Raw genomic sequence first — 26640 nt, 5'->3', positions numbered from 1 at the left:
AGGGTAGAGACCCCAGCTCATCCTGGTGGGGAGAGACAGGTGCACAGTAGCTCAGGCGGGCCGTGGTGATCAGGTGCACCGCCTCACCTGTCGCTCCCCAGCAGCCCTGAGCTCGGGGGACACTGTTGAGATTCAGGTTGAGCACCTCTGCCCTGTCCGCCAAGGGAAACCAGCATTACAGCTCGAAGTCCCTGGACCACTGCGAACAGTCCCCTGGATTCCAAAGTGACTAAGAATGAAAGTACAGTAAGGAGAGAGAAGGAGCCCGGAGAAGCGCCCGGGCGCGCCCTGGACCTCAGGCCAGGCCCCAGCAGGTCTGCTCTCCCCACTCACAGACTCCGAGTCTGGCACATTTTAAGGCACCCGGTCAGTGGCATGATCCAGTGGGTCCTCACACCAGCCAGAGAGGTGGACTGGACAGGGGTTTCTAAACCCCACTTTACAAATGAGAAATCTGATGCCAAGGACACATGGGGAGCCCGCCAGAACATGAACGTGACCCCAGGCTGGCGGCCACGCATGCTCGAGCCCCGCCTCCTCACCGGGGAGGAGACCCTTGCCGAAGGACTGGGTTGAGGCATGCCATGCCGGATGTCTCAGGTGTCGGGTACTGTGTTCTGTGGAGACCACTGCTCGGGGCCGGCCTGCTGTGAGGGAGCTGTGGGTGGGGGCTCAGCCGTGGAACCCTTCCTGAGAGCCCGGGGTGGGCAGAGAACCCAGTGCACTTGGGGCTGGGCACCGGGCCTGGACAAGGAGCAGAGCTGGTGAGGGTTATGTTCCCGGCCCCTGTGGAGCCTCAGTTTCCCCACGTATGAAAGGACAGTGTTTGGCTGGGTGGTATCAGAGGTTCAGTTCAGTACCCATTTTGTATGATTCACAGATTCACAGAACCCACCTATTTATGGCAAAGTCTTTATTTTTTTTTAATTATTTATTGATGAGAGAGAGAAACATCGATTTGTTGTTCCACTCATTTATGCATTCATTGGTTAATTCTTATATGTGCCCTGACTGGGCATCGAACCTGCAACCTTGAGGTATTGGGGACGATGCTTCAACCAACTAAGCTACCTGTCCAGGGTGACAAATTCTTGTTTAACCCCAGACATGGCCACCTCTGAGCTCAGCCATGCGCTGAGGGAGGGAAGAGAAAGAAAGACCTGCTGATGAGCTAGATAGAAAAATCCAGTGGTTAAAAGGGACACCAGAACTGCTCTGTCCATTTGACAGGTAGGGAAACTGAGGCTCAGAGAGACAGAGAGAGGCTGCCCCTTCCCCCAAACCCTGTGTAGATTTAGGCCTGGGCAGAGCTGAGGGAGCCAGGGAAAGAATAGTGGGAGAGGAGGATGCAGAGGGGGCTTGGGGGGCAGCCTGTGCGGCCCCACAGACCATGCTACGAGCCAAGAGCAGTGGGAGCCATTGGGGGTTAAGAGAAGGGAGTGACGTGGTCTGATTTACATTCCGTAAAGATCACTCTGGCTGCTGTGTGGACAGGAGACTAGAGGGGCAGGGTGGAAGCGACAGAGCCATTAGGGGGCTATTTTAGTAGCCAGGAGAGAGGGAATGGTGGCTGGGCCCAGAGTCCCCATGGAGCAGGTGAGTGACACAGTCAGAGTCTGGATAACCAGTGAAGACAGGGTTGACGGAGACTCTGAGGCAGTCTTTGGCTCGGGCAGCTGCAGGAATGGTGGTTGCCACTTGATGAAATGGAGAAGAACGGAGGGAGGAGCAGAAGGGAAGAAGGGAATCAAAAGTCCCTTAGATTGGAATGTATTAAGCTTGAATGCACTCAGGGTTAGATAGAGATGGAGCCAGCAACGGGATAGTCCAGTCTGGAGCTCAGGCTGGAGGTCCGAGGTGGAGTTACAAATTGAGAAGCCATCAGGATGCAGATGGCATTTAAAGCCAGGAGATCAGATGAAATCATCCAGGAGTGGGCGAAGCCAGAGGAGAAGCCACCTGGGGACTGGACCGTGGGACGCTCGGAAGTCTCTGGGTCAGGAGCCAAGAGGATGGAGAGGAAGAGAGACTGGAGGGACCTGCCAGGAAGGGCAGAGGGAAATCAGGAGAGCGCAGCGCCCCAAAGCCAACAGAGGGGTGTGACCCAATCTGCAAGATACCACGAGGCGGCTGAGGAAGGTGAGAACCAAAGCTGGACAGACAATGCGAATATTGCCGATGACCTTGACAAGACAGGTTCCAGTGGAGTGGAGGACAGACACCTGATTACAGAGGGCTCCAGAGAGAGGGAGGGGGAGGTGGAGCAAGTGTAGACATCGATTTTGCGGGGTTTGCTATAAACACGATCTAAAACAGGGTGGTGGCCTGAAGGAAGATGAGTGAAGGGAGGCATCTCTGCAGGCCGGAGAGCAGGATGTTTGATGGTGGAGGTGGGCGGGGGGGGGGGGGGGCAGTGATCCATGGCCCCTGAGGGCCCAGTGTCACAGGAAGGGGGCTTTGGAAGAGAGGACACAGTGCCCACCTGAGCCATCCCTACTGTCCCATCTTGAAAGCTGAGCAGGACAGTTTCATGGCAGTGACCCCCCCCCAACCCTCAGAAAGACGCTGCCCTGGGCTCCTTGTTGGTTGGCAGGAGCCAGACTCCGGCCTATCTCCAACCCATGACTCTGGGGGTGCTCGGCATGGCCTCAGGCCCTTAGCAGGTCTTCCGGTCCTGTCTCAGGACAGAATCCCAGTGTCCATCCCCACGGGATCCCACAGAGCAGGTGTGCCCTGCCTGCCTTCGCTCTGGACCAGAGCAGTAGTGACAAAGCCAAACGGGCCTCAGAGACCACCAGACTATTTCCACGTCGCCAGGCTCTCGTGGAAATGGCCTGCTCACTTCCTGTAGGCCACGTAGACCCACTGGAATGCCAGCTTTGTGCTCTGGGGCCGGGTTGACCTGGCACTTTGCATTAACAGTGATTCGGCTTTATGGAAACAAGTAATTACTGTCGTGGTGATGCAGTGCAGTGGTTCAATAACGTGGGGCTCTCAGGACAATCAGAGGAGTCTTAAGTGACAGAAAAGTTGTGTTTCCATGAAACTCCCCACCCCATCTCCATTTTGTGGATGGAGAAACCGAGGCTCAGAGAGCCTTCACTTGCCCAGAATTACAGAATGAATGAGCAGTGATGCTAGGACTGAAACCAAGTCTCCTGGCTCCTAACCGTGAGAGGTCTCCCAAGTCTGATGTTTCTGGCTGGGTTTTGACTTGATCCCCCACCCCCACCCCCCACCCCCACCTCCACCTGATTTAGAGGTCGTGGGAGGATTGGAGGGGGCCTGGGCTCAGCTTGCAGCCCTCCAGCCAGAGCTCTTCCTGTGGCCCCCTCCCAGCTGGGCATTACCTGCTAGTTAGCACAGCCACCCACCATCTGGAGTTGTTATGGAAACCAAACCTGGAGGGGAAGGGGGGGAGGGCAGGGAGGAGAGGGTGGCAATCACCGCAGTAGCTAGTGCTGAGTGTACCCTCTGCCTGGCAGCCCAGGAGGGGCCATCTGCATTGAATGGGAGGCTGCACATCAAGACCTGGGGTGGAGCAAGAAGAAGGCCCGGGTCTGCCCTTCCTCCTGGATTCTCAGCCTCCAGAAAGGCTCCCTCTGCACAGGGGCTGGTGGGATGGGGTGGAATTCCCACCCACCGCCCTCTGCTCTTTCCATGTCAGGACCCACGATGCTACCCCAGCCGTCTGCCCCTGCCCAGCAGCTGGGCCCTAACAGCAAAAGTGCCGTAGCATGGCTCGGAGGAGCACTTTGCCATCCCCACAGGCAGAGCCCCACCCACCTCGGCTGAAGCTGGCCCTTCGCCAGACTCGGGTCTCTCCTGCCTGGCCACACTCCAGGGCCCCAAGAGAGGCCTCACTCGGGGTCTAAGGCCCCAACCTGGGAAGCAGCCAGGCCCCAGCCTCTGGGCTGAGTAAAAGAGGCAACAGCCCTCATGTCGCAAACATGGTCACAGACACCCCTGCACTCACCCAGCCCTGTGCCCCACTTTCAAGACTTCCCCCTCCTCAGGGTCACTCCCATGAGTGTCCTGACTTCACAGACACACAACCACTGGCCTCTCTCCTGTTCTCAGCCACTTGGCCAGCTTTGCAAGCCTGGGGCAGTATACGCCTCGGGATCTTGGGGTCTCAGCCTCCCTGTGCTCAGAGCCAGCTGCAGAGGGGGCAGTGATGAGTGCCAGGCAAGCCCTGTCTGTGCTGGGGACCCTAAGGGGGTGGGGAAGGCAGGTTCACACTGGGACAGGCACGGACAGGCGGAATATGTGTCATAGGAGATTCCAGGGGACAGACGGGGTCTGTAGGGGACAGGAAGGGAAAAGCAGGGACAGTTGGTTCCCTCTCCAGTCTGGGTGCTGTCCCACTTACTCCCTGGACCCAGAAGAGACAGCCCCAGGCCACATCCACTCAATCAGCAGCGGGAAATGGGGCCCAGAGCACCCCTGGCTCCCATGGGATGGCAACATTTGGCAACGCTGCAGGCTGAACTTGACAGTCCTGGGGCAGCACCATGTCTGGACAGAGTCCGAGCCTGAGAGAAGCATGTGGAGCAGAGACCGAGGGTCTGAACTGCCAGAGAGAGCAGGATAACCACCGACAGTTGGAAGGGAGCAGGGGCCAAACTAAGGAGTACACGTGGGCCAGAACAAGGGAAGTGACTTCTGCCCCCGCCAGTAGATGGGGCTGCTTCCGATCACTGCCCCGGGCGGGGGTCCATCAGCTGAAGTGAGTCCAGGGCATGAAAGGGAGCCCCGGGTCTGTGGCGTGGCCAGAAGGAAAGTTCTGCCGACTTCGCATCTCCGGAGGGATGGAGCGAGTGAGGAGGGAGAGACATGGTCCACAGGGCCCCAGGACGATGGCCGGGCCCCACGAGCGGGCCTAGAGGAAGCTGGTGCCAGCCAGTGTTGGTTAGAGCTGGATCAGACTGGACCCTGCTGACCCCAGGACGCCTGCCAGTCCTTCCCTGTGGACACCCACCGCGGCCGGAAGGCAAATGCAGAAGCTCTGAGTAGAGTGGAGGGGCCCAGAGGCCCACGCCTCCTGGCAGAGCGAGGCCGGCTGCAGGGCCAGCCCACCCCTGGCACTCAGGCGGCTTCGCTGGGCTGACGCCCTGGGTCTGACATCACCCAGACACCAAGTCAGACACACTTGGTTAAACATCAGACATCCTGAGTCCACTGTCCTTTGTTAAACATCAGACACCTTCGGTTAAATGTCAGACACCCTGGATGAGAAGCCTTTGGTTAAATATCACAAGTCGCTTGCCATTGTCCCAGTGGCCCTGGTCACACTCTGTCCCTCCATCTCTCAGACATCCTGATCATGTGGGCCATCCACATGCGTCCTCATCATACTCTGCTTGGGCCTGACCCTGCCGCCCAGAGAAGACGCCTTCCTCCTAGGCCCCTGGAGGCCTCCGAGGTCCAGGTTGTAAGCGGCAGCCCTGAGGCCGCTCAACCCTGCCCAGCATCACTGAATCCGAGCCAACCCTGAGGGCTGCTCACCTCCGCGGGTCGCTCCTACTGTGGAGACCCAGGGCCATCCTTGAGAGATACTGAGAGTCGTGGGGTTACCCGGGGATGAATTCATGGGGTAGGGGGTGGGTCCCTCCCCCTGCTAGGATCCCTCCTCCTGCTTTTCTCTCTTCTTAGTCGGCCATCACCCATGAGCATTTGAGGAGCTGAATGTGCAGGCAGCCTCCCTGCCCATCTTCCAAAGCATCAGCTTGAGAACTCTGCTTCTCCCCTTGAGTGCGCAGGGGCTCCTGAGCCTCCGCTCGCACAGAGACTTGGGGTTGGAAGGAGAAAGGGTGCAGTCCCAGAGACCCAGCCACACTTCTGAGGTGGTCTCAGCTGGGGCTTCAGAGTCCCCTAGTTTGGACGGAGCAGCCAGGCACAAGCGGGTGGTCCAGGCTTCAGAAGATGCAGAGCAAACCCAGGATCAGAAGCCCACCTGCTTCCTCGCTCACCTGGCCAGGGCCTCCTGGAAAAGCTTCCCTCTTCACCCTGCGGTGCCCACGGCCTCAGACTCTGGTCCCCAGTGTCATGGAGAATGTGGCAGAGTAGCTGCCTCCTGGCACTGTTACTTCACGGAACGTCACCAAGAAAGCCACCTGGGGCTTGCCCTGCACACATCCTTAAGGCACCGTGGCTGAGGTGCCTGTGGTGGGAGGGTGGAGACCGGGCAGAAAATCCGGGGCAGGCCCTGGGCCATCACACCCGACCCCGTGGGAGGGGCTGGTAGGGGCTGCGGGGGGCCGGGGGAGGGGGGGGAGGCTGAGGGGCTGCTTTGTAATTCCCAATAACTGTGGTTTGACTCTGCAGGTATGTATCAGAAAACATAAAACTAGGCAATTTGTCGGCTCTTCGAACTTTCAGAGTCCTGAGAGCTCTAAAAACTATTTCGGTTATCCCAGGTAAGATGCCCAGGTTTGCCTCTCAGATCTCAGCTACAAGTGACTCTCTCTCTGTCTCCCCTCTCCACCCCCCACCTTCCATGTGTCTCCCCTTGGCGTGTTGTCACTGTCTCGTGTGTGAATTTCCCTTGTTACAGATACACAACTGAATTTGTGGACCTGGGCAATGTCTCAGCTTTACGCACCTTCCGCGTCCTCCGGGCCCTGAAAACTATATCAGTCATTTCAGGTGAAAATCAGGTTAAACGCCAAGGCTGGAGGGACTTTCCAGCCACCTGAGAGTCAAGGCGACCTCAGGAAGGCCCCTCGAATGTGCCTGTCACCAGAATACGTTTCCCAGAGCTCGGGTGCGGAAGCCATCAGCGGCAGTGGACACCACTGTGTCCTCAAAGGCCCAGGATGGGCTTCAGGCCGCCCACTCCACTCTAACAGACACCCGGGGACACACAGAGCCCCACGCAGGTCCTGGGTTGAACCCAGATTTGTCCCCAGGTAGCGATTTCTTCCCCAAACTCAACTCAGCTACTCGCATAGCTAAAAGCTTGTATGTGAATCGCTTCTACCTGAAGCCTCATCCTCCAATGAGGAAATCGCATATACCTCTGGAACAACAACCAAAAGAGAAAACTCCGGCCCAGCCTCTCACGGCTGAGTGCCCAGCCCTGCCTCGTGTCCCCGAGGGTGATCTGTGCAGAGCAGGAGCCCAGCCCCGCGCTGCAAAGTGGAGTGTACTCTGCGGACAGGTGCCATTGGCCTTGGCGTCTAACGGCCCTCGCTGCATGGTGCGGTAGAGGCGTAGCAAACCGCGCATGGGAGCCTGAGGGAGAAATTCTCCTCGACGGATGTTGGCAACTGGACCCGGAAACCTCCCCAGGCCAGGCGGCTTCTAGAGAAAGTCAGCCCCACTGATTCAGGAGAGCTCCCAAAAGATTTCCGGTGATTTCAGAGCCCAGGGGCTCTTATAGAGCCTGTTCTGAATGCAGCGGCTCCGAGAGCTAGAGAAGACACTTTTAAGAAAGCAGCTAGAGACTGACTGGTTGCATGCCAGGGATCCAGAGAGGGGGTCAGAGCTGAGGGAGGCCTGCACCCACTCCTGATTTGGAAAGCTGGTGGGGCCTGGCCCCCGGGCCTGCATTTGGCTGCCCCCAGGGAGGCAGAGGTCCTGCTCTGAGCCCCCTGGAGGAGTTTGGACCCCCCCATGGCATTATCTTATAAGAGGACCCCCCCTTATGCTGTGTTCATGTGAAGCCTCAGAACATTCCTCCTGCCCTCTGAACCCACTGTGGGGTGTGCACAGGGGCCGCTTGTCCCCCACAGGTGTCCCAGATACCTGCTGAGAGCCAGTAGCAAGAGGGACAGTCTGTTCCCAGTCGCTCCCATGGAGCTGCCCCACTGCAAGAGGTGTCCTTTGCCTTGACAAACACATACATGCTCAGAATCCTCAGGGTCTGTCTACTGGGGTCCCAGGGAAAGCCTCACAGCACACACCTCACAAGAGAGGGTAAGCACACATGACCATAGCAGTTAAGGAAAGGCATGTTCCAGTTCATTTTGTAAGACAGGCTGACAAAGGAAAATATATCTCAGTCCTGGGGAAAAATAGGAAGCCCATCAACTTCAACCCAGCTCCTTTGGGTCCCTTCAGGGTGCCAGCAACCCAGTGAAGCAGCAAAGAACAGACTCTGAAAGTGGACACTAGGAAAATGTTGTGGTCGGTGTCCTGGAAGGCTCACTGGAGGAGGTGTCTCCTGAGCTGAGTCTTGCATAGCCTTGGCCCTCTCCAGACCTCGGTCTCCTTCCCCATAAGGCGGGGGCGGAATAGTGTAACTGTTGGTGTCTGGGGCTCTCTGCCTAACCTGTCAGAACTTCAGTGGCAGGAGGATTTTTCATTTGGTTTCTCAGGACTCGTCCCTTCCTGGGTCTTTTCAGAAAGAATTCCTTTATTTCATCGGAGTCATTCTTGTCAGAAATGGACTCTGACGTCAAAGGTGTTGGTCTTTGCTCACCAACACATTGTCCCCATGGGCACTGTCCCCACAGACCAGGACATGCCTTGCTGGACCTTGAACTGGGTTCTTTAGGCCAAAGATGCTTTAGTCTAGCCTTGTGACAGAGCCCAACTTGAGTGGGCAAGCCGCTGCCCACCACCCCCATGCTAGGGGCCGGGTCTCTGGGCCCAGTGGGCAGAGCCAGAGTGCCCACTGAGGGGTCTTAGCACCTCCATAAGACAGGAGGAGTTCTGGACTGTGAGGGCCTCCTGAATTCCCCCGCCACCATCACTTCCTGCCCAGACCCCTGCGAGGTCCACCCAGGTGGTTGCCAACATCTGCCAGGACAATTTCCACAAGGGCACTGAGTGCCTCTGAGCCCTGGGCAGGCAGCGGTGTTAGTGGTGGTGTGGCTGGGACTTCCTCTCCCTTTGCCACGTTTGCCCAGCACCTCCTCCCTGCCTCTGGGTCACGGGCACATCAGGCTCAGGCACAGCCACCACGGGTGCTCCTAACACATTAACCGGCTGGACGATGGATGGAATGGAGCTTAATCTGAGATCTGGCCGCCTGTGGGGGTGGGGTGGGGGAGGTGGATGGGGCAAGGGGGGTGCGGTGAAGGGGCAAGGCCCCTTGCTCCCCATGCTGTGCTCCATCTTCTTGTACGGCAGTAGCTCAAGTGTCAGACCGAAGATGTCTACACGTGCTTGTCTGTCACTTCACCGTGTGGCACTGGCTTCTGCAGGGAGCTGGGCTGGGCAACTAACAGATCACCGCCTCTCCGCTTTGGGGAACAGGATGGATGGGGATAAGTCCCAGGGGCACAGAGCAGAGGAGGAAAACGCAATATAGGTCAACCCCTCCCCTGCCCCTGAACCTTTCCCAGAGTGGGGTGATGGGGGGCGTCACCTACCCTGGCCTTGCCAGACCTGCCCCTGCAGCCCCCAGCATGTGAACTAGATCCTCCACCAGGAGTGGCTGTGTCCCTCCCCGGCACAGAATCATGGCTGAGGACCCTCCGTTGACCTGGAAGAGGCCTAACTACAATCTCCCTTCCTTGGGCTACATTTAAAGGGACAGGCCTGGCATCCCTTGGGGGCAGAGCCGGAGGGGGACAGGCTGGAGTTTTTGCTTCCTCAGGAAAACAGCATTTTCCACCACCAGCCCCCCCCCATTCGTATGCATGGCTAGGGGTGAGCAAGGAGACCTGGGAGCCCTGAAAATACACGGCTAGACTGGACTGCCACCCCAGGGGGGTCAGGGCAGGGTCTCAGCGAAGCAGAGGGAAACTTTGGTCTGCAAAGCCCCCGAGAGACCTCCTTCACTCTGCCCCCACCTCCCACATGCCCAGGGGAGCAGGAGGCAGGTGGCAGTGGGTGAGCCCTGCCTGCTGTCACCTCCCGCAGGCCTGAAGACCATCGTGGGGGCCCTGATCCAGTCTGTGAAGAAGCTGGCCGACGTGATGGTCCTCACGGTCTTCTGCCTCAGCGTCTTCGCCCTCATCGGCCTGCAGCTCTTCATGGGCAACCTGAGGCACAAGTGCGTGCGCAACTTCACGGAGCTCAACGGCACCAACGGCTCCGTGGAGGCCGACGGCCTGGTCTGGGAGTCGCTGGACGTCTACCTCAACGATCCAGGTATGGATTCGGCCTGGGGTCCGGGCAAGGCTTTACGAGGCCTTGGGGCTGGGCCGCTGCCCATACAGGCCTTACCACAGGGCAGGCCTCCCTCCAGGGTGGTCCAAATGCAGCCCGACCCCCAGAGATGCAGCTATGGGGACAGATTGAGGGCCTGCCCTTGGGAGTTCCCACGCTAGGTGAGGGGATGAGGCTGAAAGGTGGGGAAGGATGGAGGTCGGAGGAACTGCACGGGAGCAGCAGCTGCGATGGTGGGAGGTGGGACTGACCCTGGAGGGTGGGGGTTGGTGAGGAGACTGGGACAGGCATGTTTAGGAAAGGGTGGGTCACGGAGCTGGAGAAGCTCACGAGGCTTCAGGGTGGAGGCCCCCGCTGTTTGGCGTGTGACTTCTCTCTCGACTGCTGGGTTCCTTGTCAGGGTGTTAATTCCACACACGTGGTCCCCAGAACCCCATGAGGATGACGGGACAAGCATGGTGGTTGTCCAGTCACCATGGACAACCCCTCTGGTTTCCCTGCCCCACGGTTGGCACTGCCATTCTGCAGGCTGATGGCCAGCGCGTCTCTTGGCTGGTGCCACTGGGCTGAAACGCAGAGAGCCGCTGTTGCAGGCTGTACCCCAGACCACCCGGCCCCCGAGGGCTGGGGTGGAGTCAGGGGCTCTCACACACCACAATCCGCTTCAGGAAATGAAGCACAGTCAGAAACTTCATGAGGAAATTTGCACATGGTTCAGCTGGTCCCAAAATTTCACGTGCACCAGAGTCACATGACTCTGGTAGGGGGCCTTCAGGAAACACACAGCTGGACCTGTCCCCAGAGTTTTTGAGTCAGTAGAGCTGGGCAGGCAGGGCCACTTGGAAAGTTGGGTTTCTATCCAGTTCTCCATTAATGCTTGACACTGCTGGTTCGGGGACCAGACTCTGGGAACTGCTGCCCACGACTAAGGTGGGTAGCAGTGAGTGATGATGGGGACTGACGGATGGCCACGAGGAGGAAGGTTCTGGGCCGCACCTGGCCCAGCCCCAGCCTTGGCGGAGGGGACTGAAGTATGGCCCAGTGACTGGCAGGCATCGCTTCCACCACCGAATGCACAGGGAAGTGGGTCCAGACAGAGCTGGGCTGACTCAGCAGGCAGGCCGGAACTCTGCCCAGACCCCTGCCTCCTAGTTCAGGGCCTCACTGGCCCCTTGAATGGCACGAGGCAAAGTGCAGAAGCTCCCTGTGGGGACTTCCTGAGCTTTTGGACAGTGTTGGGGACACTGGCAGCCAAATGCTTGAGGAAGAGGAAGAAGGCCAGGGAAGTAGCCGGAGTTGCCTCGGGCCTGCTGGAGCAGAGGGTGGGGTCAGGGCAGGGGCAGAGGGGAGGTGGGAAGACCACCAGTGCCTCCACCTCTCCATAGCCTGGGTGCAAGGCAGAAGCCCAGGAGTCCGGGCCACCACGCCTCTCACTGTCGGATGTTTCTCTTCCAGAAAACTACCTGCTCAAGAACGGCACCTCCGACGTGCTACTGTGTGGGAACAGCTCTGACGCTGGGTATGTGGCGCTCAACCCCAGGGGCAGTGAGGCCTCCCCATGCTGCCCTTCCTGCCAGGTGCCCAGCAGCTTTCCAACCCTCTCCTGTGGCAGAGGAGATAGCCGCGAAGTGGGTGCAGATCAGCAGGGAGGGTGAACAGAGGCCTGAGAATGGAGTGGCACTGGGGCGTAGCCCAGGAGGCCCTGCAGGGCCCCCTACTAGCTCAGCCCCGGCTCCATTCCCATCCAGAAGCCCTCCAGGGCTGCCCCTTCCCACTCAGCCCTCTCCCTCTCTGCAGATCCATCCCTCAGTCGGGTCTGGAGTGAGTATGGCCTCCCTGGCAGCCTGGACCCTCCTGCAGGGCATTCGAGCCCCAGATCTGTCCTGAGTGTGGGACCCAGAGTGCCCACTAGCCATATGCACACCGGGGCTGGGGCCATGTGATGGTGCTGTAGGTTGTTGGGGGTGGGGGCACACAGGCTCACCTGGTGGGGAAGGTCTTCTGCATGAAGTTCCAGAGCTCTTTATGCTACTAAGAGATTGTCTCAGGGTCTGAGGACATTGGCAAAGCACAGAGGCCCCTGCCTGTGTCCTCCCACTTGCTGAGCACCCAGCCCCCTCAGCCCCTTCTCTTTCTCATGCACAGCAAGCATGCATGAGCGTAGCTCAGCGCTCCCTCTTTGGAAGAGAGGCTGCCCCTCCAGCCCAGTGCACTGGGGGTCTGCTTCATTGTACCAGGTATACACCTGTGCAAATGCGTAGGTTCTGTGGGCATGGCCGGGCCCCAGCCCATCCACCCTAGAATCATCCCTCAGCCCCTTGGTCCAGCCTTTGCCCTGCTCCATCCCACTCAGCTCAGCCAGGCCTCACTGCTCCCCTGTCTGCCTGCACTGGGTGCCCACTCCCCGTGGCAGAGGCAGGTGGAGGAAGAGATGTGAGCCAGGCCCTCAGCACTTCCTCTGCAAAGGGAGAGGCAGCTGGGACAGCAGCGGGGGTGGGGTGTCTTGTTGGCAGAGAAAAGGGGACAACAGTGACCCAGGAAGGGGGAGGCACAGTATGAAATGTGGCAGAGGCAGGACTGAGCAGTGCGGCACTAGGTTTGTGAGGCTCGGTCTCCGGGAGCAGTTGGGCATACGCTGGGCTGCCCAGGAAGACCAGCCAGGCCGGGCAAGGGTCTAGGGGGCAGAGGACCCCTCACAGCACGAGACAGAGCCTGCATGTCTGGCTGCAGGACATGTCCTGAGGGCTACCGGTGCCTGAAGGCCGGCGAGAACCCCGACCACGGCTACACCAGCTTCGACTCCTTCGCCTGGGCCTTCCTTGCGCTCTTCCGCCTGATGACGCAGGACTGCTGGGAGCGCCTCTACCAGCAGGTGCGTGCCTGTGCGGGCCAGCAGAGGGATGCCAGGAACGGGCTCAGGACCCCGCCCCCCGGGCCAGGCTGTACCTGCCCAAAGCAGCCCCAGAAGCTTTTCCACTGACGAGAGCTAAGGCGGGTCAGGGGACCAGGGACCCATGTATCTGAGGGACAGGAGCCCAGCAAACAAAGAAACTGCCTTGTTGCTGATGACCAAGTACCTGCCCCTGTATATAGAACACTGTGCTCTGTGAGTGGGACACTCTTCCACCCTATGTGATAGAATAGTCGCCTCTGTGGACAGTGACATTCTGTCTCCCCCTGTGGGTGGGACGTCATCCCCTGGGTGTAGGTCATTTTCTGTAGGTTAACACACTCCCCTCGATAGGTGGGATACTCTACCCCTCCCCAGAAGTGCCCCAGTGTGAATGACCTCTGCACCCTCGCTCCCCCAGACCCTGAGGTCCGCAGGGAAGATCTATATGATCTTCTTCATGCTTGTCATCTTCCTGGGCTCCTTCTACCTGGTGAACCTGATCCTGGCTGTGGTCGCCATGGCCTACGAGGAACAAAACCAAGCCACCATCGCTGAGACGGAGGAGAAGGAAAAACGATTCCAGGAGGCCATGGAGATGCTCAAGAAAGAGCATGAGGTGGGTGAGCATGAGGCCAAGGAGTCTCCAGACCACGCCCACACCTGGCAGGGAGCGCCTGTAAGCACAGTGCCTGCCGGGGAAAGCTGTTCCCTATGACCATGGTGTCTTCTGGGTAAAGGTGCTTCCTATGAACATAGTGCATGCTGGGTAAAAGAGGTCCATGTGGCCCTGGCCAGGTGGCTCAGTTGATTAGAGTGCTGTCCTCTACACCCAAAAGGCTGCGGGTTCAATCCCCAGTCAAGGCACATACCTAGGTTGAGGGTTCAATCCCTGGCTGTGGCACGGACGGGAGACAGACGATTCTCTCTCTCTCTCTTCCTCCCCTCGCCCACCCATTCTCTCTATAAAATTAATAAATCTATCATCAGGTGAAGATTGAAAAAAGAGAGAGACCCATGTGCCCATGGACACAGTTATTCTGGTTGGGGGGTGCCTTCCGGTGGGGTGGTGGGCATCCAAGGTTGGAGGTCTGAGCCAGCCCAGAAAATAGCCACAGAGCAAGCCTGTTGGAAGCCAGGCTGTGGACATCTGCTTCTCACTGCCCCACGCCACTACCACCAGCACCCGCTTTGGCCAGCCAAACCTTCTAGAAGACTCTCTGACCTCTAGTTCTGTCACTTCTTATGCTCATGAACACCCCCCTCCATCTGTTGCCCACTCTCCACTCCTTCAGGGGCTGCCCACATCAGCCACACTCTCCTGCTCCCTGACTTTGATCTTCCCAAACATCCTGGGTCTGTCTGAGACCATCGCTCCGAGATGCCCTTATTTGGGAGGAAGTGCCCAAGTCTACTTACTAATGGGAAAAACCGAAACACTGGGTTATGTAGCCAGTTTTGGCCTGAGGCTGCCTGGAGTCTCAGCGACCAAGACATCCCTTCTTCCCCCCTTTTCCAGGCCCTCACCATCAGGGGTGTGGACACTGTGTCCCGCAGCTCCCTGGAGATGTCCCCGCTGGCCCCAGTAACCACCCACGAGACAAGGAGCAAAAGGAGAAAACGATTGTCTTCGGGGACCGAAGAGTGTGGGGATGACAGGTTCCCCAAGTCAGACTCGGAGGATGGTCCCAGAGCAATGGCAAGTACCCAGCCGTGGCTCTGGCCATTTGGCGGGAGATGTGGAATCCAAAGCCCTCGTGCTAGGTCCCTGGTACAGTCACAGCCCCTGCGATTGCTCCCCAAAGGAGAGCACCCTCGGGCCCCTCCCAGCCTTCCTGTTTCCCGTGGCCATTTTTGGAGTGGCACTGCCCTGGGGGTGGGGCTGGGAGACACCCCCCTGTGTAAAGTGGTTGGACACAGAGAACAGGCAAATAGGAGTGAGGTGCAAGGCTGTCGGCCAGGCTAGTCTACACAGCAGGAGCCTTCCTGCCTCCTTTCCCCACCCGCCCCTCCCTTAGCCCCACCTGCAGGCCCAGGTGAGCTTCAGTCTTAAAGCCCCAAAGGCACAGGCTCCAGGTGAGCAAAGATCCCAGAAGATCCAAGATTGCTCCAGCCCTGCACCCCTTCCCTGAGTACCCCTTCACTCAGCCACCCAGGCTCACGTGGCCAGCCGAAGCCCTTGATGCTCGGAGAAGCTGAGTGGGGGCTGATGCTGCAGGAGGTGGGCTGGCAGCACTTGAAGAGCTGTCTTGGTCATGTCCCCTCTCCCTGTGTCCTCAGAATCATCTCGGCGTCACCCACGGCTTCAGCAGGACCTCCGTGAAGTCACGTTCCAGGCGTGGGAGCATTTTCACTTTTCGCCGGCGAGACTTGGGTTCTGAGACAGACTTTGCAGATGATGAAAACAGCACGGCAGGGGACAGCGAAAGCCATCGAACGTCCCTGCTGGTGCCCTGGCCCCTGCGCCGGCCTAGCACCCAGGCACAGCCCAGTCCTGGGACCTCAGCTCCCAGCCATGCCCTCAATGGCAAAAGGAACAGCACCATAGATTGCAACGGGGTGGTCTCCTTGCTGGGGGCAGGTGACCCTGAGGCCACCTCCCCAGGGAGCGGCTTCCTTCGCCCTGTGATGCCAGAGCACCCCCTGGACACGGTGAGCCAGCCCCCCCGCGGTGCAGCACCAGGGCAGGTCTGGGCTTCAGACTCACCACCAGGGCCGGGTCCAAAAATACTCACCAAGCATTTCCTGAGCACCGGTGTGTGCTGGGTTCTGTGGGCGTGTTATGGTGATAAACAGAGGTGATAGTTAAAGGTTTAGCAACTGGTGAGGCCTGGGCACCGAGATGACATGGTAGCCCGGGACCAGGGTCCGGGAGGGGCTATGTGTGCCAGGCATCAGCCCCACAGAGCTGCTAGACCCTGCACCCTCCAGAGGCTCCAGGGAGAAGGGCCAGAGTGGCAAGAGGACACTTGATAGATTTTGGGCAACAGTTTTTCACCAAGTTTGAAGTATTTCAGTGTATTACTCCTGGTGACTCAACGTTAGCCCAAGTACTGAGTCCTCTAGGAGGACGGAAGCGGAGCAGAGGGCGAAGGGGCCCCTGTTCCTTAGAAGGCATTTAAGCAGAGACAGGGAAGAGGCAAGGGTGGGAGCCAGGCTGCTTTCTAAAACTCAGAGGGCTAGTATGGAAGAGTGGATAGCACCCAGGTTCTGGGGACACACTGGTTTAGAATCCTGGCTTATGGCCACGGGCAAGTTACTTTATTTCTGTGTGTCTCTCATCTGGAAAATAGATGAAAAATACCCATCTAAGGACTATTGCGAGAATCAATGGGCTAATATGGGTAAAGCAATTAGGACGTGCACAAGTATGTTGATGTTGTAATAGCATACTGTGATTACATCATCGAGGGTGGGGAGGGGAGCATGGTCCAGGCCTAGAAAACAGCAGGTGCAAAGGCCCCGAGGCAGGAGTGTGCCTAGCCTATGGGAGGCAATGCCATGAAGTTAGTGTGGCTGGAACCCAGGGAGCACAGGGGAGAGGGGTGGGCGCTATTGTCAAAAGTCTAATGAGGAGGGACAGGCCAGGCCAGGGAAGACCAGTTAAGAGTTTTGATCTCTCAGTCCCCTGATCTCATGACAGATGGATGACTGCCCAGTAGTTCACTGTGGAGCATCCTTGCGGGTCCTTGATCCCCAACACAGGGCCCAGAGCAGCCCATCCAGACAAAGGGCAAACATGTGGCTCAGACCCCAATGCCCATGGGAAGCTGGAAGAGGGCAGACTTTCTGAGGAGACCAGGATGGGACAGGGAAGCGCTCAGGAAGGGGGAGGTGGGGCCGAAGAGAACAGCGCGTGGCTGAGCAGCCTGTCTTGCTCAGACTCGTGGTCTAGCCGTGCGTCTCTGCACTGGTTTATACAGTCCTCTGTGCCTCTCTTTCCTCGTCTGCAAAGGGAAAAATAAGGTTAACGTCCACGTCAGCCGGTTGTGCAAGGGCTAAAAGAGTTAAAACCTGCCCAATGCTTAGACCAGTCCTTGCCTAATGTTCCAGTAATTATTATTATTATTATCTATTACTATAATTATTGAGCGGGAAGGAATCAAGACTCCAGATACATTGCAGAGTGCCTGGAGCCCTCACACACTTTTGGAGCAAGAAGTCCAGGAGAGGGTCCCAGAACGCACCAGGGGCAGACCACAGCCTCTGGGTGGACCCAGGGAGGCCCCTGGCCATCACCTATAGGGTGGGGTATCTGACTTCCCAGGGATGCCAAGTCCCAGTGGCTGCGGACCCCTCTTCCTGTCCAGCACTAGAGTCTCATCCTTGTGCAATCCGGTCAGCAGCCTGGAAGCTAATAGAATTTCTTAATCTTGTTAGGGAGAAAATCATCTAGTTGTGGTACACATGTCAGAAGGAATCCAAGTTCAAACACTTCATTATCAGGGGTTCTGACTTCACCCATTCTCACTTCTGTAGGGCCCGTTTGTAACCTTAAAGGAATTAGCTGGCCAAGGGGGTCATTGGCAAAGGTAAAGGAATTAGTAGACCTGGATGGAGACATCGAAAAGTTAAAGAGATTAGCAGGCCTTAGGCCCCTGGGAATGCCTTCTTGGCTCCTACTCAGTTCCCCATGAGACATTTCTGCCTAGTTCTAGTCGGAAGACAAGCACAGTGTTGGGCACATGGCGGGTGCCAAATTTACATGGAGGGCAGGGAGGAAGGGCTATCCCAGCTCATGTTTCATTTACCCAGATTGGGGCGGGGAGTTCCATCGTCTGTGCGGAAGTGCCTGTCCCTGAAGGCCACCTGGGGCTGAGTGGGGCACACCCAACAGCCACTCACTAGACTTTCTTCCTCTCCCGCCCACTCACCCACCCCATCATGTAGCAGGTGAGAGGCAGAGCTGGAACTCTAACCCAAGCCTCCTGATTCCCAGCAGGCTGTGCTGAGTGCCACACAGTGTTGAGGCTCCAGGGTTATAGCAACGGACAAGATCCCGGCCCAGGTGGCGTCTACATAGTAGTCGGGCAGAAAGTTAACTGGTTGATATTTCCAGGTAGCAATAAGGGTCATGTTATAGGAAGTTGCTAAGGGGAGTTTGGGAGAGGGGGGCTTTTAGTAGGAATACTCTGAAAAGTCCTTCCAGCAGAGATGACATTAGGTTATCAGGCAAAGGATTTTAGGGAGCCAGCCACGAAGATGTGGGAGAGTGGCGTTTTAGGCAGAGGGGACAAGGTGCAAAGACTCTGAAGAGACATAGGCTTGACATGTTCACGGGATGAAAGAGCCAGGCAAGACCAGGTGTGGTGGAACCCGTGTAAAGGAATCTGGAATGAGTTTGAGGAGTTAGGTGTTGGACTATGCAGAGCCTTGTAGGTGATCGAGAAGTTTGGATTTATTATGTAAGCTGGGGGGCAATGGGCCGGGGGAGCTGTTGATCAGAGGATTTTTAAGGGACCCCCTTTCTGCTGGATAGAGGATAGAAGGAAGAGAAGAAGAAGCCAGTGAGGAGGCTGCTGAGGTGGTTTTAGGAAAGAGATGGTGAGAGCTTGCCCTAGGATGGCATATCTGTCAGCTATTGCCACTGTGATGCTGTGTAACAAACTACTCCCTGAGTCAACGGCTAACTACTTTTTATTCTCAAGCTCGCTTACCTGCAGGTGGACAGCAGTTTGGCTGGTCTAGGTTGGGCTTGGCTGGGCAGCTCTGCTTCAGACTTCGTATTGGTTTGGCTCCCCACTGCGGGTTAGACTCAGGGCTGCTCCTCTCGCCTTCGAGCGGGGGCCCAGGCTGGAAGAAGGGCAGCTACCTGGGGAGGCTCTCTTCTTGGAGGATTACTGACGCACCGGAGCAAGGCAGGTGGCTTCCGTCCACACCAGGTCCACTAACATTGCATTTTCCAAAGCAAGTGTGTCATTGACAGGACGAGGAAGTTTATTTACTCACACTGGAAGGGGAAAGAGTAAACATTTGCTAAGTAAGTGATAACTCCAAATATTCAACAGTAAAGGAGGAGAAGAGAGGTGGGCAGAATTTAAGACAAGCTGGTGAGTTAAGCTGGTCAGCAGTACCCAGGGTACCGCTGTTACTCCAGCCATCTCAGCCCTTCTCAGGTGCCTCTGCTTGAATATTTCCAGTGACTGAGGGCTCACTACCTCCTTAGGCAACATTTCAGGGCAGTCCCACCAATTACAAAGGCTGACCTGAACTTGAGCCCAGATGGATTTGGCTCCCACCCCCAGACCCTGGCTCTGCCACCCTAGGTAGCCTAGGCCCACCCTGTGACGTAGAGAAATGGCAAAACCTCACTTTTGCATGCTCAACAGCCAGGTGCCTTCAGCAACCCTCAGCACAAGCTCATAGACTGTGGTTATGCAAGGCTGTGCTGATATGAAGCCTTTGTGGGTCCCCCCTTCATTCTGGTGGGGGGGTGCCCAGGAAGCCCCGAGATTGCTGCTGCCACCTGCCTTCCCCAGGACACGTCTCCGTTTGCAAACCTGCTGCTTTTACTCACAAAAACTATGAGAGCATGTTGAAAACAGATCAAATGGCCCAGCAGTACATGGAGCGAGGGGGAACTTCTCCCACTCCTTACCCCCACCCCCGCAGTCCCATTCCCCAGATACAGCCACTCCACCAGTTCTGTGTGTATCTTCCAAGTCTCATTCCCATCAGACTGGATGTCTTGGATGTGCTCCCCGGGCGACACGTGTGGCATTGCCTTGTTCTCTTCATGGTCTGTGTCAGGGTCCAGAGTCGGATTGTACCCATAATTGATTTTAAAATTCTTCCTATTGATTCGCTGTTCTGTTTTTACAGTAACAGGAACAAATGCTGCAGTAAACATCATCGTATGTGTATTTTTGGTGCACGTGAATAATTATTTATGAAGTTAGATTACTAGCTAAGGAATTGCAGAGCCAGTTTAAAATTTTCTTGGTAGACAGAGCCAAACCGACCCCACCAGAGCTCCCCAGCAGCTCTGTGGAAGCATCGTGCTTTGCGCTCGTATCAGTGTCACCATGGAGCACGGGGGATTATTTGTCAGCTTCTTCATGCTAGTGATTCTAGGGAGCTGGTGGTCAGCTGGGACTCCCAGGTTGTTTCTGCACAGCCTCCTGTGTACAGCGACATCTGGTTCATAGAACTTGGTTATGTGGCTCCTGTCTACACTCAGGAGGCACCACTGCTGAGAGATGGTGAAGAACAGAGGACAAAGGAGATGATGATTGGTGGGAGGGATGGGGGAGTCACTGGGAGGGAGTGGGGAGCCGAGGAGCCCAGGTCCAGCAGAGCCCATCCCCAGGCCGATGCATGTCTCCTGGTTGTACCCAGACCACTCCATCGGAGGAGCCAGGCCGGCCCCAGACGCTGACCCCCCAGGCTCCATGTGTGGATGGCTTCGAGGGGCCGGGAGAGCGGCAGCGGGCCCTCAGCGCCGTCAGCATTCTCACCAGCGCACTGGAAGGTCAGCACCGCCCACTCCCACCCCAGCCCCCCACTCCCCAAACACTCCCCACTTCTAGTCTCAGCCTCGTTGTCCTGACTGGGCCAGGCTTCCCCCCACCTGCTCGGCCTGTCTCGCACGTCCCCACAGCTGTTCCAGACTCTTCAGTCTGTGTCCCCTGGCCCAGGTGTCCCTTCATCTGTTTCAGCTTGTTCTCTCCTGCGCCTTCTCAGGAGCCATGGCTACGTTTCTGCCAAACATTCCTGCAAGTGTCCCGGCCGGTCCCGGGTGCTTATCGGTCTTACCTGTCCTCTCCCGAGCATCTGCACGTCTGCCTGGGTCCGTCCTGTCCCAAGTCTGCCTGCTCTGGCCTCACCCCAGCCATTCCCGCATCTACCACAGGCTTTTCCAGGCTTCCCACACCTGTCCCGGCCAGTTCCACCTGGGCGACCCATGTCTAATCCATCTGAACTTGGCATCTCCCTTCTCATCCCATATGTGTTCACCTTTTCCTGGCCTGTGCCCGGTACCCCTACCTGTTCTATTATGTCCCACAGCTGCCCCTACCTGTTCCATCCTGGGGGTCCTTCATATCCGAACCGGACTGTCTCAGATGTTGTTCTCCTGGTTCGCTGACACTCTGTCATCCTCTGACTGGCCCCACGTCTGTGCAGGGCTATGGGAGAGCAGCGCACAGCCGTCCTAATCCACCCTGTCCCAGGTCTCCCCACGCCCGTCCCAGCCCCCCGTCCCCATGGCCCTCTTCTCACATTTTCCAGGGTAAGGGCTCGGGACGCAGGTTGCCCTTTCCTTAGTCTTCTCTGCCCCTTTCGTTGTCCCCCTGTCACATATCAACCCTGTCCACTCTCCGGCTAAGTCATATGTCTTTTCTGAACTCCCGCGAGTTATGCGTGACTCAGTCAGCAAAAACAAACTGGCTCACTGGCTGTGCCCCCAGAGTTGGAGGAGTCCCACCGCAAGTGTCCGCCCTGCTGGAACCGCTTCGCCCAGCACTACCTGATCTGGGACTGCTGCCCGCTCTGGATGTCCATTAAGCAGAAAGTGAAGTTCATGGTCATGGACCCATTTGCTGACCTCACCATCACCATGTGCATTGTGCTTAACACGCTCTTCATGGCGTTGGAACACTACAACATGACAACTGAATTTGAGGACATGCTGCAGGTTGGAAACCTGGTAAGGACCCCCGGAAACTGCCTCTAAAGTGGGCATCCTGGCATGAAAGGCTCTCGGCAGACGGTCACAGTGTTCGTGGCTCAAGGAGGAGGGATCCAGAGCACAGACGGATCTTCTGATGGGGGAGTCACTGTGGAGGAGGGCACCTTGAAGTAGGGGGTTTCAGGATCAGCTTTTAAGGAACTAAGAGAGGCAGTTGGGAGCGAGAGGTTGGGGATAAAGATTCATGAACATGCCCAGAGGCTAGAAAGCCAAAGGGAGATAGGGGTGAGCCTAAAATGTGTGGGGACAAGAGGCTGGGCAATATAGTAGAGGGAGGAGGGAAGTGTATGCAGAAAGAGGCAGTTCTCTTACAGCCAGAGCTTCCGTAAGTGTACATCAGTGTTTGGTGGGTGGCGGAAAGGGTGGACGGGTTGTTGGACAGGGAGAAGGAGGGACAGAGGGATAGAGAGCTGGCTGGCTGGATAAATGGATGGGTGGATAGATGCATGGCTGGGTGCTGTGGGCAAACCACACACAGCTAGACTGGAATTCTGACTCAGCTCTTGCTAACTATGTGTGACCTCAAGCAGATCCCTTAGGCTCAGTAATTGGCACAGAACATATTTGTGGAATTTAATAACAGTAAAATTAGCATGGCAACCTCAGCTCCATAGGATGCTGATGAGGACTGAATAAGATAATGTGTGTGATGGGCTTGGCTTGCAGTTTGAGAAACAATAAGCCGGAAAGATAAATGGTGGCTGTGGTTCTCGTCGTTGTTATGATATGAAAGAGGCCATCCCTGGAAGTTGGAATGTCTGGGTTCTAATTCTGATTTTTTTTTCCCTCTGGAGACTAAATCACGTCCTACCTCTTCACTAGAAAGATGGGCAAGTGAGGCCTGAGAGGTGACACAGTGGTGGCAGAGCTGGACACGTAGCTACTGTCCCAGGACTCTGAGCAACAGAGCCCTGTTGGCCCTGTGCCGATAAACCCAGGGCCAGCCGTTCCCCAGGGGATCCTTGGGCAAGGCTGGCGAAGACCCCCCTGGCCTCTGAAAGGGGCTGCTGGGATTGTCACTGAGTTTGGGGGGGAGGCAGTGTCATTCGCTCTGACCTCTCACTGCAGACCCGGTCCTGTGTTGTCCCAGCCGCACAGGTGCTGACCCCCCACCAGCCAGGCCAGTCTCCCACACTTTGGGGTCTGAAGATCATCTTCTCTTATTACTTTCCATACCCAGGGCTCTAGGTGGTTCTCGGCAGGATCTACTGAAATTTCCTCACAAGTGTGGGTCCATTTGCATGTGTGAACGGAAGGGAAAGCCGTATCCCAGTCTGTGGGAGCCACAGAACATGGCTGTGGCTCCCTTGTTGTTGTCCTAGGAGGGCGGTGACGTGGGGCTCTGGCAGACTGTGGTTCTGATGGAACGTGGCCGCTGGTTTGGACGGAGCAGCCGGTCCAAGCGATGCAGAGCTCTGTTAGCTTCCCTGTGTCATTAAGTAGTGATTGGATTGCAGTCATGTTAAACTTGTGGTCCCGTCATTACCAATAGGTCATGTAGTTGGATTATAGCTGTACCCTGTTCTATTTGGATGGTGTCATTGCTGGTACATAAGGTTTTCGTTGTCTTGCAGTTAATATATTTTAGGTGGTTTAAATATTAAATGGAAAGAAACCAAACCACAAAAATAAGCATGAGGAAGTAATCTTGGTGTGGGAAAAGCCTTTCGAAGAGTGTCACTAGAGACAAATTCCGGAAACGGAAAGATGTATAGGTTTAAATGACTGTGAGCCCATCATATAATCAAAAGTAAAAGGTGAGTGAACCTTCTGTCCCTAGCAATGCGGTAGACAAGAAAGCCAGGGAAGCCTCTGACTGCGAAACAAAAGTGCAGCAAACCATGTTCTTTGACACGCACGGCAAAGGTCATGAGGAAGTAACTAAAGTGCCCACGTGCCAAACAGAGAGGGACTTAGAGACCATGGCAGTGAACATGCGAGAGGCTTCTGTAGTTGCCCCGACGGGTGTGGGGAGGAGAAGTTGGCGATTTGAGTAATCTGGGGGGTTGGGTTTCCATGAACGTGTGTGTAGAGGCGTGTCTTTGGCACAGTGTGAGTAGGAGTTGGAACTGAGTAGCCCCGGAGGAACGTGACCCTGCCTTCAGTAAAATGGTGAACCAGAAAGAACCCACTCGCTGACGCCAGGCAATGACGAAGAAGGAAGCTTGTCGGTCTCGGCCAGCGACCGCAGTCCCTCGGGGGACGTTTGTGGCCTAAAGTATACAAGGTAGGCAGACACGGGTTTACAGTTGTTCATGTGGGAAATAATACAATAATTAACAAATAATAATACATGAATAAACTCTGTTTTGTGCCCACAGAACTGTAAACCTGATTGCCTCAATCTGTCTACATTAGAAAAGAAAAGTTGGAAATTAATGAGCTAGTCGTTCAAGTTAGAAAAAATAAGCAAAAACTCAAAGAAAATTAAAGAAAAAAGAAGACAATATTAAAAATGTAACTAGAGAGAAGTTTGAAAAAAAGACATTTTTTGAAAAGCTTAATAGGCAAACTTTCAGCAAGATTAAAATAAAAAGTAGAAGTCACAAATAAATGAAGAATGGAAAAAGCATAACTACACAAACAGCAGAGCTTAAAACACAGTGTAAAAAAATTGTAAACAATGTAATACCTATAAATATCTTTAAAGATTTTACTTATTTATTTTTAGAGAGAAGGGAAGGAAGGGAGAAAGAAAGGGAGAGAAACATCAATGCGTGGTTGCCTCTCATGTGGCCCCGCACTGGGGAGCTGGCTTGCAACCCAGGCATGTGCCCTGACTGGGAATCGAACCAGTGACGCTTTGGTTGCAGCCCACACTCAATCCACTGAGCCACACCAGCCAGGGCTAATGCCTGTAAATTTTAAACAAACTAAGCAAAAATTCTTCTAGAAAAATAGAAGTCACCAAGAAGAGATATTTTTTAATATTTTATTTATTTTTTAGAGAGAGGGAAAAAGAGGGAGAAAAACATCAATTGGTTGCCTCTCTCACATCCCCAGCTGGGGTCCTGGCCCCCTACCCAGGCATGTGCCTTGCCGAGGAATCGAACCTGGTAACCTCTAGGTTCACAGGCTGGTGCTCAACCCACCAAGCCACACCAGCCAGGGCATCAAGAGGAGATTTAACATCACAAAGAAAGAGAAAAAAAGTAAACAAATTCAGCAGTGAATGGTTAAAAGAAATCAAATAAATAATGAGAAAACTCCTCATGATCATGTTGGATTTATTCTAGGTACATACAATCTTCCCTTCGATGTCTAAAAAGCAGCTTAGTAAAATTAAACTCTCTGTGGTAAGAACTCTTGGCAAACTAGAAATAATCTGACAAAATATCTACAAAAAGTTATGGTAAATAACATACTTGACCATGAAACCTCAGCAGCCTTCCTGTTAAAAGTCAGGAACTGGCCCTGGCTGGTGTAGCTCAGCGGATTGAGTGCAGGCCTTTGAACCAAAGGGTCACCAGTTTGATTCCCAGTCAGGGCACAGGCCTGGACTGCAGGCCAGGTCCCTGTTAGGGGGCACACAAGAGGCCACCACATACTGATGTTTCTCTTCCTCTCTTTTTCCCTCTCTTCCCCTCTCTCTAAAAATTAATAAATAAAACTTTTCATTAAAAAAGTCAGGAACTGTGCATAGATGTGGTAGTGAAGTTGATAATAAGCAGTAAGGAAGATGCTATCATTATTATCCCCGTTTTACTGAGGGAACAGAGGCACAAAGCAGACAGATGACTTAACCAAGGTCACACAGCCAGGAAGCGACGGAGCCAGGATTTGGATGGAGAGCCGCGTTCTCACCTAGCACACTACATCGCCTGTCTCCCTGCTTCCCGTCTACATGGTGCAGACAGGGCCCATCACCATGGTCAGAGAAGGGAAAGAGGAAGCAACGGGTCTCACGTTCTTTTCCAGATTAGGAAAACCTACAGAAGGACGAGGAGGACTAATAAGACAGTTTATCAGTATTGGCACGTACCGGCACAATTTACAAAGATCGATTCTGTCCTGCCACCGTGATCACATGGAGAGAGGGATTTTTAAAGTTAACGTTCTTAAAAATGAATCATTGGAAGCAACCTAGGTGCCCATCAGTAAATGAATGTATCAAAAAAACCCCACAAAAACTGTGGTACATTTACACAATGGAATTCTGTGCAGCAGAAAGAAAGAAGGAGCTCCTACCCTTTGTTACAGCATGGAGGGAACTGGAAAGCCTTATGCTAAGTGAAATAAGCCAGGTGGTGAAAGACAAACACCATATGATCTCACCTTTAACAGGAACCTAAGCAACAAAACAAACAAGCAAAATATAACCAAAGACATTGAAATAGAGAACAGGCTGACAGTGTCCAGGGAGGAGGGAATTTCAGGGGAAAAGGGGAAGGGTTTGCAGGAACAAATATAAAGGACACATGGACAAAAAGAAGGGGAAATAAAAATAAAAAGGTAAAAAAAACGAATCACAATAAAAACTATGAGGAATCTAGGAATAAATGTAGCAAAAGATTATAAATTTTATTTGAAAAAAGTTTTTAAAAACATAGAAGACTTAAATTAGTGCAGAGATATGCCCTTTTTTTGTGAATGAAAGTCTCAGTACTGTAGGGAGAGCAGTTCTCCCCAAGTTAACCTACATATTTAACGGAATTCCAGTTGGAATCCCAACATATTTTTTATGGGAACTGACAAGGTAACACTAAAATTCACATGAAAATTGAAGTCCATCAGGATCAATTAGAAGTAAGGTGCATATTAGGATGTACTATGAAGTTATAGTGATGAAAACCATATAGTATTCGTGAAAGAGGGAAAGTTGGACCAGTGCTACTGAATTGAGCACTTGGAAATGGGAATGCAAATCTGGAGACCTGATAAATAATGGAGATGGCATTATAAATCAGCAGAAAATGAAAGATTATTTAATAATAAATAACACTGGGCACAGGGGTTATCTAGAGGGAAGAAAATACATTTAGATCCCTACCCCAAATCA

The 26640-nt window shown here is 54.8% G+C and overlaps 1 protein-coding gene across 1 annotated transcript in view; it reads left to right on the top strand.

Moving 5' to 3' along the window:
* Positions 1 to 26640, top strand: part of SCN5A (sodium voltage-gated channel alpha subunit 5) — a 93075-nt gene that overhangs the window by 26438 nt on the left and 39997 nt on the right. The window contains exons 6-14 of the mRNA XM_037148247.2: positions 6557 to 6648; positions 9814 to 10044; positions 11518 to 11581; positions 12793 to 12934; positions 13374 to 13571; positions 14472 to 14651; positions 15233 to 15604; positions 20291 to 20423; positions 21361 to 21599. Coding sequence (XP_037004142.2) covers positions 6557 to 6648; positions 9814 to 10044; positions 11518 to 11581; positions 12793 to 12934; positions 13374 to 13571; positions 14472 to 14651; positions 15233 to 15604; positions 20291 to 20423; positions 21361 to 21599 — 1651 coding nt within the window. The remainder of the gene's footprint in view (positions 1 to 6556; positions 6649 to 9813; positions 10045 to 11517; positions 11582 to 12792; positions 12935 to 13373; positions 13572 to 14471; positions 14652 to 15232; positions 15605 to 20290; positions 20424 to 21360; positions 21600 to 26640) is intronic.

Source organism: Artibeus jamaicensis, unplaced genomic scaffold (genome assembly GCF_021234435.1).
Source record: "Artibeus jamaicensis isolate MK-2021 breed Jamaican fruit bat unplaced genomic scaffold, CSHL_Jam_final contig_519, whole genome shotgun sequence".
In the NCBI taxonomy this organism is placed as follows: Eukaryota; Metazoa; Chordata; class Mammalia; order Chiroptera; family Phyllostomidae; genus Artibeus; species Artibeus jamaicensis.
This window is presented reverse-complemented; position numbering and strand designations above follow the sequence as displayed.